Here is an 18,823-nt window from a genome sequence, read left to right on the forward strand (position 1 = left end):
AATCCCTGTGCTAAGGTTTCCACCATGTTCACTAGTTGATCTGCTTTCCCAAATCAAAATAGCTAACTCTATATAAATACCTGCCACTCTACCATCACCAACCTGGTTTAGGTCTAGGTTATTTCAAACAGAAGCTGGAGTTATTTTTTTCTGCTGACCTTCTAGCTGTCTCCGTTTTCCTCACTATAAAACCATTCTTCGATATTTTACTGCACAATACTTCAAAATTTTAGGAACTCAAGAGTATACCTACATTAGTGTTCAGAATATAGATGGGAAGTGATAATCCAATCCTTTTTCCTTATGTGCCTATTTTGATTGACACTTGACATTTTATTTGACAAAGTCAATGAACTTTGTATTTATTACATAAAGAAGTTACTTATATAAAAGACCACCCTACCCCCAACCACCATAGTAAAACACTGTTATAATCAGGATGTCTGTTCATGTGATAATTCTCCCTTTAATGCAGCCATTTAAAAAGCTACAAGAAACAATAAGCTCCTCAACAAGGACTTATAAACAATCAGTCTTGAATTCCTTAAAAAAGGAAACAGACGCTATGCTGACGCACAAACACTTTTTTAAAAAATCAGAGAGTACAAAAATAGAACAGCGCTGCCCTATAGATAAAAAATTGTTCAAAAGATCTCAGCTTATATAGGACACAAACTCAAAATAAATCTAATTCAGGTTTTTGAGGCTTTTCCATATGAAGGTATAAAATAGCAGTAAATACTTTAAGCAAAAATATCTTCTGGCTTAAGTTTTTTCAATGCCATCTTCTGTAAAAGAGAAATTACCATGCAAGGGAAACACCTTTTCACTCACTTCAATATGCAAAGCTTTTATTTCCCATAAAATGTCAATTCTGAATTATTATCCTTACTTCAGGGTCATCTCATTTTTCTAAAATAGACTACCAAACTGGACACGGCACCACCTATCATTTCTCTACTTATGTTGTTTTAGGTCTCATTAATTAACTTGTACTTTGTTGCCTACAACAACTCTGTAACAGAAGTGAAATTCCTACTCTCAGCTTTTTATTTGTGCATATTGCTTTGTGCTTTCTTACTTAGGATAATAGTCTCTTCATACCATTGCCAGATTTAGAATGATCCATCCAATTGGATAATTTTTCCCCTAGTTTTTGGGACAAATCCCAAAGTTCTGATATAGTTAGCCAATTATGATACAACCAGAAACACTGAATCTGAGAGACAAGTTATAAATTAGATTCCACGTAAGACCCTGTTGCAATCTTTTAAACAAGTTAACCACTTTCTAATTCACCTAAATTTAAATTTTTCTTTCCACAAAGCTTTCCCTTTACAGAGCAAACTACATCAATAGACTAATGATTGGGTTTTGTAAAAAAATAAAAAATAAATAATGATCAGTATCTATACATAAAAAATCTATGCATTCCAATGGAAGTGTATCTATAGTCAGAGCTTACCTATATCCTATTTCAATAAGAAAAAAAAAATTACTGACAATATCTTCATAGTATACACGTTTGCCCAGAAACGAACAAGCCATTTACATTATTGGCAGTTCAAACTAAGGAAGTTATTTATTTTTTATGAGCTCACATCTGTACCAGATTCTTTTACTTAATTATTAACACATATAATTTAAAAATTACAACATATTCTATTCATGAAAACAATCACCTTATATGAGTCAATGTAACATGGTAGAACGTATACTCTATTTAGAGTCAAGAAACCTAATTTTTGACTTGTTCTGGAATTAACTGGTAATAGAACTTCTAGCAAATCATATAATCTTCAGGGGCCTTGGGATTTGTCTACAAAGTGAAGGCCTGGACATCTCTCTAGACTAGAGATCTATAGCTCCATTTTGTATATTACTGTTAAAATATTTGAGGGATAAAGTTGGCTGACACCACAGTGAAGTCTGAATAAAGTAAGGTTAAACCAGTTTCTCTTCTGTTTTTATGACAATGTCTAACCAAACTATAATAATCTAAAGATGTCTGTAAGTGGTGTCTTATAGTATTCATTAACTTTTCTCATGTATTATATCCAATGTCTTTTATTGCAATTCTATATAATAAAATAAAGATGTGTAAGTTAAATGTTAGCTTTGTTTCAGTGTAAGCGACAACCTGTACTGTATGTTCTCCAATAAACATACCTACTAACCAAATCACAAATCCCTTCTTTCTTTGGGGAGGCTGAAGAAAGATGAGAGAAGAAGAGCAGACCAACAGTTCTTAAAAACAAATGGTAACTTGATCTGTTACCATTGTAGTGAGGCCTTAAAAGTCCGTTTCAGTTTTACAAGTTCATAGATGGTCTATTAAAAACCATTCTATGTTGCCAGTAATAACTTCAGTAACAGGCCTTACAGAATAGTCCAGATAAGCTAACAGTTAACACTAATTTGTGCGTACTGTAAACCACAACTCACGAAAGCTGCTTGTAGACTTGTTTCACCAGTAATATATTTATGGAATAAATTAAAATATTCAGTTAAGCTTCAAAAGAAGACAGAAAAGAAAAATGTCAAAAAAACTTAGCCACAACACTTCCAAAACCAACACTGGCCTTTTATTTCTCAAAAAATTATTCGAAGGAATTTTTTAAAAACTTACTTTTTTAAGTAAAATAATCTCATCAACTTAAATTTTCAATACACTTAACTTTGGCAAAGTTCTATAAATCTTGAAATTTAAGTGTTTTATATTTAGTATAAGTAAAAGCACTCAAAATATTACTGTATACCAAAGCTGAAAATTGATACAGAAAAGAAGTATCAGACAGAAATAACTAACAAACCACCATTACAAAGTACCATGTCCACCAACTTTAGCTAACATTGTACACATTAAGGGAAGAAGACTTTCAAGACTACAAGTATCAGCTTGTTCCAGTTAACTCTGCTTTAAAGTGTCCTCATTTAAAAAATAAATAAAAAGCACAGTTCCCCAGAAAATAGTTGTCATTCTTCAGCTGCTTATTAATAATCATAAATTAACTTTGTGAAACATAGCAATTTAGAGAAAACTTTTATCACTCAATAAAGTATCAGAGAAACAATTAAAAATTTTGTAACTTGAAAATGTTTTCCTGCCCAAATATCACTGACTTGTGACAGTAAACACTAGTAGTAAGTCTTCTTACAATGCTCTACAGGAAAAATAAAAATAAAAAAAAAATAAAACTCTTTCTTATAAACACAGATAAAAATCTAAAGATTAATTTTACTACAAATGAGTCTAGGAACCCCAAACAAAGGTACTTAGGATGAAATGATAAAGTTTAGAATGCTTATGTTATAAAAATTCTGTAAGTCCTCTAAGGGGACTTAAAAACCAGGAAAATGTGGCAAGAAGGGCAATTTGAACTTTTATAGCCTTAAAAATCCCTTAAGCAGAAAAGAAGTATTTTGTAATCACAAATTTTGGGTAACTGAATAAAACATTTTTACAGTTGTAGTCTAGATCATAAAGAACAGAGAGAAGGTTGGTGAAGTGCGACTAAATTGGCAGGTCATATTACTGAAAAATTGTACCTCTCAAAAAACAACTTTGTATGGAAAAAAATTACAATAACCTATTTGTTTTTCATGTAAAATCTAGGTAGCCTGTTTACATTTCCTATGATTTTTTAAATTTTTGGATCAGTATAATAAATACAATGACTATAGACATTTCTAGGTGAAAAATTATAATAAAACTAGAATCCCTGGCTTTCAGAATTGCAACATTTAATATTAAATAATCAGGTTGAGGAGTGGAAACTGAGGGAAAGCAATGCTGTGTATATTTGTACTACCAGTACAATTTTGTTATATTAAAATTTTTGTTTACTTTATAATCTCAGTAATGGAAAGAGAAGAAAGAAAAAAAGATAAAGGAGTAAAAAACTTTTTAGATCCCAATAATGATGAATTATTACTAACTTTAGTCTTGTTTCTTCTCTAACTGGATAAATTTAGCCAAGTGACCTCATTTTCTCATCTATAACTGATGGTAAGGTTTAAAAAAAAGTATGTAAGTATAGTAGAAAAAGTAAAACATTCCAAAGAAATACAAACTGATGGTATTTTTAGTCAAAGAAAAGAGGTCTTTGGTTGTTAGTTTCTTTTCTATTTTAGGAACAATAACCCACGCAGGAAAGAAAATCAGTTTGAAGCAGGAAAACAAAAGTGACAGGCAACTTCGTATTTCTTACCTGCGTACATGTGGTACGTAAGCCTCTCTATAAGTTTAATAACAGTTCCTGCTTTGATAATTGGAATTCCAGCCTTGGGCTGCATGTTCTCTTCAAATATAATATTCTCTTCAGAGTCAGGCTCCGCAAATCTATAAACATCAGCACTAGGCAGCCTCATCTGCTCCTCTTTCTCTTCCTGTAGCATTGTTACATCAAGCATCCTTTCCAGTGTACTCCGGTACTGTAAAGATATCAATGCTGCCATCCAATTGTTTTTCTCTTCAGCTGACTTGGCAGAAAATATAACACTATTTTCATCTTTTAAAATTATTTCAAAAGCATGCTTGTATTCATTGGTGTCATCTTTATCATTAATTTGTACCTTTCGCATAAAAAACTTTTCTTTAAGACGATATTCTGCATTGCTAGCACCAGGAAGTCTTGGCTGCCCATGATTTGATTTACAGCAAATCATTAAGCCATCAAAGAGAAATATGTGTCTCTCATGTTTGGCTCCTACACGTGTAAGAGTTCCTTCCATTATAAATTCATTGCAACACTGTCCAATGTCTTTTCCCTCCCAACCATCAATATTCTTCTGAATCTCATTCATTTTCTTGATTGCTAGTTGTTTCCCCTTCATTTGTTGACTATAAAACCGACATGCAGATTCACTAGAATAAAGAAAAAGGCATTATTAATACACAGATGACAGAAAACCTAGAGTTCACGTAAATAAGGGAAAGTGTAAAAGTTAGATTTTTACAAGTCTCACTGAGAAAGGTATTCACTAATTCCCCAAATAGATTAGTATTACACAATTATACAATTTTGAAAATTAAAGCAACCTAGAAATTTTTTCAGTGTTCTAAAAAGTACAATGATTGTTGACAAAATTCTACTCTATAAATGTAACTACAAAATGATTATTTCTATCTTGGCTACTAAATATTTAGAATGACAAAAAGTAGTCCAAGACAGTAAAAAAAAAGTAATTTGAAAGATTAAAATAAATTATTTAGAAGGGTTTAAATGGACAAGACCCAAAGCTAAAAACATGTAGCACATATTATAATTAGGAAAGTGGAAGCAATGTTATCTGAATTAATGCCTCAAGTTATATAATCCCTAAAATAAAGGACACTAATAATTTTACTCTGACAGAACAACGATGCCAACATAAATCTACCCAATACATTTTACTCTGTCTCTCCTTTAGCTTACCAGTTGACTCTCAGGAGGTCCTGTCTGGGAGTATGCAAGGAAAATGCACAAATATGAAAGGTTTTTCAAACAATAACAATTCTCTTGGCTTTGATGTCACTTCCTCTGAAAGACCAGGCTTGTCACTACAACTATTTTCTTCATTGTTTACTTGAGGAGGGAACTGGGATCCCTGAATTTACACCACAATATTCAGGGTAAAAAGAAGGATATTTTAAAAAGTAAAAATATTCACCTCAGTCTTCGTTTTGCAAGACTTTTAGAACATATTTTTTCCATACCACTCTGAACATTAAGCAAAGCTGTTATTGCTTGTTTTAAACATTCCTTGTCTTCTTGATCTTCACTTTTTTCTTCTAACTGCTGTAAAGCCAAAATGACAAATCTGAACCAGTAGTACACTTTCGGATAGAATAATAATAAGCTCATTTAAGGATAAAAATAACATTTATTCAACTGTCACCACAATAAAAATTTTAAATGTGTCATTAAATATTCTTTTTAAAAGTGTTTTTCTTGTGTGTTACTATTAATACACAACCAAGTTTTCTACCTTAAAAGACCAAGATTAGCAGTTTTAAGATGGGTTACATCTTGCGACAGGCAGTAATATGTAGTTTCTCAAGGTGCATACCACTGAAAAGAAATGGGGAGCATAATTCATCTATTGAATGATCACAGGAGTTAGCATAGCACTAAGCATGTAGAGGAGGTTTTTTTTTTTAAGTGTGGAATTTTGTCTTAGGTTTCTGATCCCTATATTACTGTTATATAATATTGAGATGATAAGGAAGATAAATACACAGAGAAGGATGCAATATAATAGAAGGAATCTCAATTACAAAACCTAGGATCAAATTTTGACTCTACTGCTGTGTGACCTTGGGGCAAGAGACTTGATCTCTGCGCCTTACTTTTCCCATTTGCCAAATAAGGCTTATAAAAAGCCTACCCTGCCTACTTTTAGGGGTTGTTATTAAAAACCAAAGCACTTTGTAAATGGTAACACACAATGTAAATGAAAATGGTTTTCTTTGTAATTACACTACAGAATTAACATTAGTATAATAAAGAACTTTGTTCATATCCACATTAAGATTTTGAGTAAAGCTGCAATACACATATTTATGAAACTCAAGCGTATTTTCTATTACTGGCAAATATCTATGTCAGACAAAGTCTGTATTTAACAAGAACTTAGTCATCAATAACTAATTATCAATACAGTAAGGTGGCTATGATTCAAGCAAGCAATTAACAGATGTATGAGTGACAATAATTCAGTAACTGAAATCTTCTAAACCTGTTCCTGGTTACCAAAAGGAAAAGTTAAGAAATCACATATTGGCTGGCTGCAATGGCCTATGCCTATAATCCCAGCACTTGGGAGGCCCAGGTGGGAGGATCGCTTGAGCCTAGGAGTTTGAGATACCATCTATTAAAATAAAATAAAATAAAATAACATTTTATCAATAGAGTTTTCATCCAACAATTTAGGAATACCTACTCTCTACCATAAACGAAAAGACTTGAGATACACAATCATAAAATATTCAAAGTGATTTATAAAGAAGTTTATTTTTCTTTTAGATGGAGTCTCTGTACCCCAGGCTAGAGTGCAGTGGTGCAATCTCAGCTAACTGCAACCTCTGCCTTCTAGCTTCAAGCAATTCTCCTGCCTCAGCCTCCCAAGTAGCTGCGATTACAGGTGTCTGTCACCATGCCTGACTAATTTTTTTTTTTTTTACTTTTAGTACAGATGGGTTTTCACCATGTTAGCCAGGCTAGTCTCAAACTCCTGACCTCAAGTGATCTGCCTGCCTTGGCCTCCCAAAGTGCTGGGATTACAGGCGTGGGCCACCATGCCTAGCTAGAAGTTTACTTTTCAATTAGCTTCATTATTCATTAGTACATTAGTACTTTACGGATTTTATGTTTTTCACAGGTATTCCTTAAAGGTCAACAATACATTCCTTTCTGCTTCAATTGGTAAAAATCAGTTACACGCATGGGCACACACATACCACATGCACTGATGACCTGTGAAAAGTAAACAGATTTCTTATATTCTAAACCATTTCTATTAAAATTTACTTAAAATACTTTAATGTTCAAATATTCCAGAAGTAATAAATACCATATTGTAATGTTTAATACTTAGCTTTTATTATCTAGATTTCTTACATTCATTATTAAAAACTCACCATACTTTCTACTAGAGGCATAATCTACATTTTTAGGAAAATTTTCAGTTTTAACTATGTTAAGTAAAAGAACAATTTAGGCTGGGGACAGTGGTTCATGCCTGTAATCCCAGCACTTTGGGAGGCTGAGGTAGGGGGATCACGACGTCAGGAGTTTGAGACCAGCCTGGCCAATATGGTGAAACCCCGTCTCTACTAAAAAATACAAAAATTAGCTGGGTGTGGTGGTGCACACCTGTAGTCCCAGCTACTCGGGAGGCTGAGGCAGAAGAATTGCTTGAACTCAGGGGGCAGAGGTTGCAGTGAGCCGAGTTTGTGCCACTGCACTCCAGCCTGGACAACAGAGCAAGACTCCGTCTCAAAAAAAAAAAAGAAAAATTTATTCATAACAATCTCAACATAAAAAGGGTAATGAAAGATATTTTCCAAAGGATTAGAGACTTTAAAAGTGTATACATTAATAAAAAACTCAAATATCTTTTATTCATAGTATGGTTCTTTGATATGGCCAGCTAAAGAAAGCCAATGGCCAGGTGTTCATTAAGAAAGATACTAGGTTATTACTTAACAGATATTACTGGGAGGCTGAAGGCTGGAATCCAGGTAATCTCTCAAAGTACCTTCCGTCCCTATCATTTGAAACTATTTGCCTCTCACATGGCAGAATTCTGGGAGACAAATAAAATGTTACCATGAACATTATCAAGTTTAGTCTTTAAAGCAGCAGATAATCTAACATTGAAAGCTATATACCAGGGGTATCCAATATTTTGGCTTCCCTGGGCCAAACTGGAAGAAGAATTATCTTGGGCCACACATAAAATATACTAACACTAACCAGAGCTGATGAGCTTTTAAAAATTTGCAAAAAAAAAAAAATCTCATAATGTTTTAAGAAAGTTGACGAATTTGTGTTGGGCTGGGGGTTAGACAAGCTTGCTGTATACCTTAAGAAAAGGCAAAATTAATGAAAGCACCACTGAACAATGAATTAGTTCATTGAGTTGATTTAGAATTTAATCACTCAAAAGTAAAGCCCAGAGAAATTCAAGTCAGTAAGATACAAGGCAATTTTTCAGTCTTAAAGAACTAACAGGTAGCAGAATATTGAGCATTTGATATTTTGTCCTGGATAAATTTTTTATATTTTTAATTCAGGAAAACATACCGAATGGTAGACAAAATATATAATTCTCATACATATAAAGATATTTATAAAAGGAAAAAATCCATTTGGACATCCTTTTGATTTTCTATTCTAAAAATGTTTCAAGTTTTGGAGTCATTTATCTACTATTTAACTGTAGCATTTTACATACAGAATATTCTGGTATCTCAAAAATGTTAATATTTTTTCAACCCATAAAACTTTCCTGATAAAATACTTTCAAAATGTCAGTGTTACCTTTATAGCATTAGGCAAGCTTCTAAAATAAATTTCAGTGTAATAAATGACCTTTCTTGTAAGCATTTTTTGCTTCTTTTACTCAAAATAGCTAATTTAAACTGGGCACTGGTGCAAAATAATTCAAGCTAACTACATCAAAAGGGTGGCTTATTGTGGCTACAGAAACAAAGCAGTGGCAAGTAGTATGTAAATGAGACTCAACAAAGCAGCATCCTGTTACCAGTGATATTCAATACCATGCTTTTCATGAGTGCCTATTTAATAATAATGTGCAATAGTAACAATTACATTTGTACAAAGGCAGTTTATTTCAATAGTTTAAAAAATTACTAAGTCCTGAGATTATATTACCATATGAGATTGTACTTAAAGTCATCTAGGGATTCATATATATACATATGTGTGTGTGCATACATATGTATATATGTGTATATATGTATATATGTATATGTGTGTGTGTATATATGTGTGTGTGTATATATACGTGTGTGTGTGTGTGTATATTTTTTTTTTTGTTTTGAGATGGAGTCTTATTCTGTCTCCCAGGCTGGAGTGCAGTGGCACGATCTTAGCTCACTGCAACCTCCGCACCTCCTGGGTTCAAGCGATTCTCCTACCTCAGCCTCCAGAGTAGCTGGGATTACAGGTGCATGTCACCACACCCAGAAAATTTTTGTATTTTTAGTAGAGACGGAGTTTTGCCATGTTGGCCAGGCTGGTCTCGAACTCCTGACCTCAGGTGATCTACCAGTCTTGGCCTCCCACAGTGCTGGGATTACAGGCATCAGCCACTATGCCCAGCCAGGAATCATATTTTAAAGCAGAATGAAAACTCATATGCTCTATTGAGATGATAAAATTTAACTTTTCACAAGAAAGAAACCATTTTACCAGTGACTAATTTTTTTGGTCCCTTAGAAATAAGTAAAGAGGCAATAGTCAATATGGTGTGTTCCATGTGCAAAAGAAACCCTGAGAGAAAAATGGGATTAAATGTAAGGAGCTGTGAAAAGAAAATACTAAAATGAATACAAAGAATATAGCAGTATTCAGGAGAATAAAACTCAAGATTGTTTGATATATAAAAAATAAATTGTTGTACCAAACGCATTTTATATGCTCAATTCATTCACAATCATATAATGGCTTCCCTTTGATTAAAAAAAGGAATGCTTGAATTCGTTTTTATTTCTTGGAATTAATTTTCTCCAACATGGCATTATATACAATGAAGGAACTACCATTTACTTGAAGGCATTAACAGGCAGGTCCAGGACCCACAATTCTTGACTTTCAGTCCCGTGACTTTTCACTATAATAGGTACCCAAATAACTGAAATGACTTTGAAAAACCTCAATATTCACTAAATAAAACCTATTCCATAAAACAGGTAAATTGCAATGCATAAGAATGACAAAGTATACAGCCAAGAAATATACATTATCATTGTCTAACATTTGGGATATAAAAATAAAGATCTCCATTTATTTTAAATATTATATACATAGAAAGAGCTCATCACAACATAAGAGAACACAACAAGCAAAGATTAGGTTCACGTTTTGATTTTGGAATTTTATTTGTATACTGTTTGATGAGACACCACAGTGGATTACAACATGGAAAATGCAAACAGTAACACCTGATTTACTAGCCCTCTTAGCAAATGTATGAAATATTATCCAAATTATTCCAGAACTAATTAACTAACTGCTGAGTAATTCAAGCCTTTTGCTCCTGTTTGCCATGACATCATTTTAAACATTCCACTAAAGGCTGAGGGAAAGAAAGGTCATGACATTCAAATAAATTATTATAAAGGCTGAGGGAAAGAAAGGTCATGACATTCAAATAAATTATTATTTTATGATACCAACACACCTAAAAGGTATGGGTGGAGAAGATGAAATTCTTAATTAAAATGAGATTTCAATTCCAAACATTAAACAGGCAATCAACCCTAAAAAACGTTAGGATATGTCATTTGTGAAAATACGCCTTTTAAAACCATCTCTCTGTTCTAATCAGAGAAAACATCACTAACTACAAATGCACCTCACAGTAGTCAAGTTTATTTAAAATTAGAAATTGGCCAGATATAGTGGCTCACGCCTGTAATCCCAGCATTTTGGGAGGCTGAGGTGGGCAGATCACCTGAGCCCAGGAGTTCAAGACTAGCCTGGACAAAATAGCCAGATTCTGTCTCTACCAGAAAATAAAATTAGCCAGGCATGGTGGTGCACAACTGGAGTCCCAGCTACTCAGGAGGCTGAGGTAGGTGGAATAATTGAGCCTAGGAGATTAACGATGCAGTGAGCAGTGATTGTACCACTGCACTCCAGCCTGGGTGACAGAGTGAGACCCTGTCTCAAAAACAAAACAAAACAAAACAAAACAAAACAAAACATCCCAAACACCAGAACAAAAAAATTAAATAAAAAACTGGAGTAATGCAATAGCTAACTGTTTGTTTATAATGGCTCTTGTGGTACACTATCCTATGCTTAACTTCAGACATTCAACATCTGTGGTCAGCTCCAATACCATGTAGCTTTGAGCCCATGGATTTCTGGATAAGAATTTCTGAATTTAGAAAGCTGGTTCAAGGGAATGTACCCTAGAGAGAACCTCCATTGGTTCTCTGCCAGACTTGGTGGTTTACGCCTATAATCCCTTTGGGATTGTAATCCTATGATTCCTTTGGGATTATAATCCTATGATCCCTTTGGGGATTACTTTGGGAGGCCTAGGTGGGAGAAGCCCTTGAGCCCAGAAGTTTGAGACCAGCCTGGGTAACATAGCTAGACCTCATCTCTACAAATAATAATTTTAAAAAATTAGCCAGGCGTGGTGGCATGTGCCTGTGGTCCCAGCTACTTGTGAGGCTGAGGAATCACTTGAGCGCAGGTGGTCGAGGTTACAGTGAGCTGTGACAGCACCACTGCAATCCAGCCTGGGTGACAGAACAAGACTCCATCTCAATAAATAAATAAATAAATAAAAATAAAAAATCTAAGATCAGGATGAAATAATTGGCCTAATGCAAAAAAAGAAAACAGGGGAAAAAAAAAAAGGGCAAAAGAGGGGGAAAAAGAGCCTGGGTGCAGTGGCTCATGCCACTAACCCCAGCACTTTGGGAGGCCAATGTGGGAAGATCCCTTGAGCCCAGGAGTTTGAGATCAGCCTGGGCAACAAAATGAGACCCTGTCTCTACAAAAAAATAATTTAAAAAAATTAGTTGGGCATAGTGGTGCATGCCTGTAGTCCCAGTTACTTGGGAGGCTGGGGTGAGACTGTTTGATCCCAGGAGTTCCAGGCTGCAGCAAGCTATGATCACACCACTGCACTCCAGCCTAGGTAGCAGAGCAAGACCTATCTCTAAAAAAGAGGGATGGAGGTGTTAGGGGGTAGCCAATGTATAAAGCCAATGTAGCCAGTATGTATGCTGGAGAATCAGAACAACAAAAATTTTATTTTTATAGTGTACCAAAAACTTACTGTTAAGGGTTGAATTGTGTCCCCCATGAAAGATATGTTCAAGTCCTAACCCCTGGTACCTATGAATGTGATCTTCTTTGGCAACAGGATCTTTGCAGATGTAATCAAGTTGAGATGAGATCATCTTGGATTAGGGTGAGCCCTAAATCCACTGACTTGGTGTCTTTGTAAGAGAAAGGAAAGGGTGATTTGGATGCAGACACATAGAGAAGAACATGAAGCTGTGAAGAACTTGAAATGCAGATAGAGGAAAAGGCGGGAGTGATGGCAACTATAATCCAAGGACCACTAAGAATTGCTAGGGTCCACCAGAAGCTAGGCAGAGGCAGCAGGGATTCTTCCTTAGAGCCTTTAGAGGAAGTGTGGCCCTGCCCAAACCCTGATTTCAGATTCCCCGCCTCCAGAACTGTGAAAGAATAAATTTCTGTTGTTTATAAGCTTCTGAGTTTGTGGTACTTTGCTGTAGCAGCCTTAGGAAACCAAATACACTCATGTACACATAACAACATAAGATTTCAACCTGAATTTTAAAATAGAGGGAAACTTACTTTCCCTTAGGTTAAAAGTACCCAGCATACAAGAAAAAGTAAAGGTAATTCTCTAGGGAATTCAAAGTCATCCTGGATGGTTTTTTTTCTAAGGTTTGTTTGGGTGCATCTTGGGGAGATAAAATCCTATGTCTAAGGAACAAAGAAAATGTTAATACTTTTGTGGAACCAAACATGTACTGATTTGCTAACCTTTAAAATACCGGTCAGGCGAGGTGTGGGGGCTCACGCCTATAATCGCAGCACTTTGGGAGACCGAGGTGGGTGGATCACTTGAGGTCAGGAGTTTGTGACCAGCCTGGCCAACAGGGCAAAACCCCGTGTCTACTAAAAATACAAAAATTAGCCAGGTGTGGCGGTGGGCATCTGTAATTCCAGCTACTTGGGAGGCAGGAGAATCACTTCAGCCCACAAGGCAGAGGCTGCAGTGAGCCAAGATTGTGCCACTGCACTCCATCCTGGGTGACAGAGTGAGACTCTATCTCAAAATACAATAAAAATAAAATAAAATATTGGTCAATATATTTACTTAGCCCTAAGAAATCTAAATTTGTTTAATAAAGTAAATTAAACTTCACATACAAAAATCACATTATTGAAGCAATATTTCAAAAGGGCACAAAGGGAAGTTTTTTTACTTCATAAAAAATTAACTTTAACTTTTCAAGTTAAAGAGTCTGAAGACTTGGCTGCTAACTTTAACTACTGAAGGAAAGAGTATTTTTTCAGTTTTAGTAGCATTAAAGTCTTATACTATTTTTAATTTATTTTTTAATCAACAAGTAAAAAATCATGTTTATGGTGTATAATAGGATCTTTTGATACATGTATATAACTGGAATGGCTACATCAAGCTACTTAACATGTGCATTAACACACATACTTTTTTGTGGTGAGAACACTTAACATCTACTTTCTTAGCAGTTTTCAAATATGCAATATATTGTTATTAACTGTAGTTACCATCAGGTACAATACATCTCTTGAATTTACACCTCCTAACTGAAATTTTGTGTCATTTGACCAGTATCTCCCTACTCCCCTACTCTCCAGCCTCTGGTAACCACCATTTTATTGTTACTTTGTGTTCAAAAGTCTTATACTATTAATAGCTAAACTTATCTTTTGATTTTGTAAAGTTTAAGGCATTCTACCTAAGTTTCCAAAATAAATGTAATTATATAAAATTTACAGTTAAATTTTCTTTAAAATGTAAGACTAGGAATTTAAAGGAAAATGTATATGTATTTTTTGCCATTCATTTTTTAACAAGCATTTACTGAATGCCTAAATGCCAGACACTTGATAGGTATGAGAATTCAAAGATAATAGGGCTCCATTCCTCACAGAGCAAACAGTTGAATGATAAGGCAGACAATAAAAATGGGACAAGTTCTCTAAAGAGATGTACGTAAAGAAAGGAAGGAACTCACTGTGGGCATGGTGACTCACACCTGAAATCCCAGCACTTTTGGGAGGCCGAGGTGGGCAGATCACCTGAGGTCAAGAGTTCGAGACCAGCCTGGCCTACATGGTGAAACTCTGTCTCCACTAAAAATATAAAATTAGTCGGGTGTGGTGGCGCACACCTGTAATTAATCCCAGCTACTCGGGAAGCTGAGGCAGGAGAATTGCTTGAAGCTGGGAGGCAGAGGTTGCAGTGAGCTGAGCTCACGTCATTGCACTCCAGCCTGGAGAGGGTAGAAGAGGAATTCCAGATAAATGGGAAAAAAGGATAAGCGAAGAGGCAGTAATATGAACCGGGATACACATGGAACCCTGAACAGATTTGGCATATCCAGGGCTGCTAGGAAACTCTTTTTTTTTTTTTTTCTTTTTTTTTTTTTTGAGATGGAGTTTTGCTCTTTTTACCCAGGCTGGAGTGCAGTGGTGTGATCTTGGCTCACTGCCACCTTCACCTCCCGAGTTCAAGTGATTCTCCTGCCTCAGCCTCCTGAGTATCTGGGATTACAGGCGTGCAGAAAAAAAAAAAAAAGTGATGAGAGTCTTGTGGACTAATTAGGCAAAATTTCCTGCCCAATATACTGCTAACTTTGCAATATAACTTAGGCAGTAATATGAATCAGGGATACACATGCTTAAATCAGTAGAAATCTTTAATTGCTAATTGATGCACTTACTAAACTTTAAGTTATAATTTTAGAAATTTTAATAGGCTACACTTGGAAGAGTAAAAATTTCTTTTATATTATTAAGATGATTGGGTTTTATAGCCTTCTGAACTTTCATCAAAGCTTTTCGGGTTCATTGGGAGGGGGAGGTTGTTTTGTTTTGTTTTTTTGAGACAGGGGCTTGCTCTGTTTCTCAGGCTGGAGTACAGAGGCATGATCATGGCTCACTGCAGCTTCGACCTCCTGAGCTCAAGTGTTCCTCCTGCCCAGCCTTTTGAGTAGCTGGGACCACAGGTGTGCACCACCATTCCTGGCTAATTTTTTTATTTTTATTTTTGTAGAGACAGGGTCGTGCCATGTTGCACAGGCTGGTCTTGAACTCCTGGGCTCAAGCAATCCTTCCACCTTGGCCTCCCAAAGTGCTGGGACTACAGGTGTGAGCCACCGCACCTGGCCTTCTTGTTTTTATTTATAAATTGATAATGGCCTTAAGATTTTATATGGCCTTTGAATCTTTCTGAATTTCATTACAGGCTCAGGTAAAAAAAAAAATTCCATTACAAAGAAAAATTCTATATAACAAAACAGTGTGTAAATGTCCCATTATAAGTATAGTTAGTAATAATGAATTCTTTGTAAAGATTTTACATACTAAATGCTTCCTCTCTTGATTACCCTCTTAAGATACTCATCCTGTAATTCCAAAGACCTTAAATGGTATCTATTGCTAAGAGCTTTGTCATTTCTGCCTGGTGATTAAAAATACCTTTTAACTCCCTGAGTCTTTTCTCAATGTAAACATTCCTAATTGAGAAATCAAACTGTAGCCGGGCACGGTGGCGGGCGCCTGTAGTCCCAGCTACTTGGGAGGCTGAGGCCGGAGAATGGCGTGAACCCGGGAGGCGGAGCTTGCAGTGAGCCGAGATCACGCCACTGCACTCCAGCCTGGGAGACACAGTGAGACTCCGTCTCAAAAAAAAAAAAAAAAAAAAAAAAAAAAAAAAAAAAAAAAAGAGAAATCAAACTGAATTCCAAATGCAGTGCAGAGACCTGAGAAAATGTAGGAATGACAGTTCCTCTAGTTTACTGTTAATAAATTCACAGACCTTCTGTTCATTCATTGATTCATTACAGAGAGCCCATTTTATCATCTGCAAACTATAAATATGATTTCCAGTAATACAGTCTCCATAAAAGAATCATGATACTAAACAGAAGTGTTCTTTGATGAAACAAATACTCATTTGAAAGCTAAAGAATAATGCATGTCTTCTTTTGTCTTTACAAGGCTAATCCATTAAAGGTAGAGAGAATATCACTTTGAGCTACACTACTGAATTATAGTTTATACAGACTCTTTTCTTTAATTTCAGTATATAATAGGAAAAGAAAAAAAAACCCTTTCCTTTCAGTCAGTGCTTAATATTTTGAACTGTAATCAAATGGGCAATTTTTACTGAGATTATAGAAATATATTGTTTCTAAAGCAATGATAAACAGTTTAATACAGACAGTTGCAAACTTGAGCTATCAAAGTCAGGTAAACTAACCTTCCCCATTACTTTGGCCTTATCCTCACACTGGCTCTCTTATCCTCACACTGAGTCCCTGAGTCTGCTGAGGTCCCCAAATGGAAACTGTGATGCATAAATCCAAGGTGGTTTTCAAAGAATCAGCCATGTAAACAAAAAGTAAAGGTACAAGATAAAAATATCTGACAATTGCTTTAACATTCACTATAAAAACCAATAAAAGAAAAAAAGGAAAAACAAAAAGAAATTAAAAATAAAATTCACTACTAAAACGACAGAATATGCTACTCTTTTGCAGACTGATTTCCATTTGCTTCTTAAGAAAGAAAATGGAAACACTAATGTGCAGGGTACTCACATAATAATTTACAAATGAAGTAGCAAAAAGAAATTCATCACACCTCAATATGTTATAAATAACAATAAAGAGTTTTCTTACCTTCAAAAGTTCAAAGTAATGGAGACAGTGGTAAACAGGGGCCAGAAGCAGCCTGGGTAAAACATATTGAACAGCTTCTTTGAAACCTTCGCCTATTGACTAGAAAAAAAAAGTGATTTAATTTTTTTTTAAGTTTACTTTTCAGACATTGTACATCTTGATTTAAAAATTACTATACCTGCAAATAAAGTGCTGCCCCAGGCTTTGATAACTGACTAAGGAAACGATCATGAAAACCAGGTCGCAAAATATCTCGAGCATACGATTCATATGGATCAAATGCCAGTTCCTTAGAAAATAAAGAAGGTAAAACATAAATAATCTACCATTACAAACACAGAAAGATTTAATTATGGGGCACGACTATGCGAGCACAGTTATGTATTTCTTTGAAAGTCTCTAAACAAAAATTATATGACTACTAATTATAATTTTAATAGAAGAGATCCCAATATTCTCAAGTAAGAGAGTAAATCAGTTCTTTCTGATGAATAATAGAATCCTTTTATGTTATAACAGTTCTCATTAAAGGTTTCCAGTAGAGTATTATCAACAAACATGGCCATAAGAGTGGGCAGACTTTTGGTTCTAGAAAACAAAGCTTAACTTGAACAACAAAGAATATAAACATGTACAACTAGGTAAGGTATAAACATTTAGAATACTGAAGCCAGACATGTTTTTATAGTTCTCAGTGGTAGACATGTACTTTCGTATTCTATAAACCAGAAGTAACAGTTCATGTCATCTAAAATTTATTGTTCTAATTTCACAAAACAATTAAACAAAATCCGAACTGCCCAAAATTTTGCCATCATTAATATCACCAATCAATAAACTAAATTCTAATGGCTCAGTTAAAAAGAGCAGAATATACTGGTTTTGAAGATTTCTGGGGAAAAAGAGAGTAGTTATCTTGATTTTAGCAGAAATAGAGTCGCTCCTCTTCTATCTTGTGCTGTATTCCTGGTATAAAACTATTATGAAAATGGTGCTCTAGATTCTAGCAGGAGCTCACTTCCATAAAGGGTAATTCTAGCAAGAGGAAGAGGACATCTAGTGGAGGAGCATAGTAGAAAGAGGTAGAAGGAAATGAAACAAAAGACGGTTATGAATTAAATCACCCTTAATGATGTTTTTCAGATTGCTTTTTTTTTTTTTGAGATAGGGTCTTGGTCCTACTCTGTCACCCAGGCTAGAGTGCAGTGGTGCAATCATGGCTCACTACAACCTCTGCCTCTTGGGCTCAAACAATCCTCCCTGCTCAGTCTCCTGAATATCTGGAATCACAGGCGCACACCACCGCGCCTGGTTAAATTTTTTGTGTATTTTGTAGGGACAGGGTTTCTGCCGTGTTGACCAGGCTGGTCTTTTTTTTTTTTTTTTGAGACAAAGTCTCTCTCTGTCGCCCAGGCTGGAGTGCAGTGGCGCTATCCCGGCTCACTGCAAGCTCCGCCTCCCAGGTTCCCGCCATTCTCCTGCTTCAGCCTCCCAAATAGCTGGGACTACAGGCGCCCACCACCACGCCCGGCCAATTTTTTTGTATTTTTAGTAGAGACGGGGTTTCACCATGTTAACCAGGATGGTCTTGATCTCCTAACCTCGTGATCCGCCCGCCTCGGCCTCCCAAAGTGCTGGGATTAC

General features: G+C 35.4%; 1 protein-coding gene across 2 annotated transcripts in view; it reads right to left on the reverse strand.

The window, feature by feature from the left end:
* Window positions 1-18,823, reverse strand: part of SOS1 (SOS Ras/Rac guanine nucleotide exchange factor 1) — a 146,875-nt gene that overhangs the window by 36,875 nt on the left and 91,177 nt on the right. For both annotated transcript variants that reach the window (XM_025354085.1, XM_025354086.1), the window contains exons 7-10: window positions 17,358-17,468; window positions 17,180-17,278; window positions 5,653-5,780; window positions 4,212-4,867 (exon numbers count right to left, since the gene is read on the reverse strand). In XM_025354085.1, coding sequence (XP_025209870.1) covers window positions 4,212-4,867; window positions 5,653-5,780; window positions 17,180-17,278; window positions 17,358-17,468 — 994 coding nt within the window. The remainder of the gene's footprint in view (window positions 1-4,211; window positions 4,868-5,652; window positions 5,781-17,179; window positions 17,279-17,357; window positions 17,469-18,823) is intronic.

Source organism: Theropithecus gelada, chromosome 13 (genome assembly GCF_003255815.1).
Source record: "Theropithecus gelada isolate Dixy chromosome 13, Tgel_1.0, whole genome shotgun sequence".
NCBI lineage: Eukaryota > Metazoa > Chordata > Mammalia > Primates > Cercopithecidae > Theropithecus > Theropithecus gelada.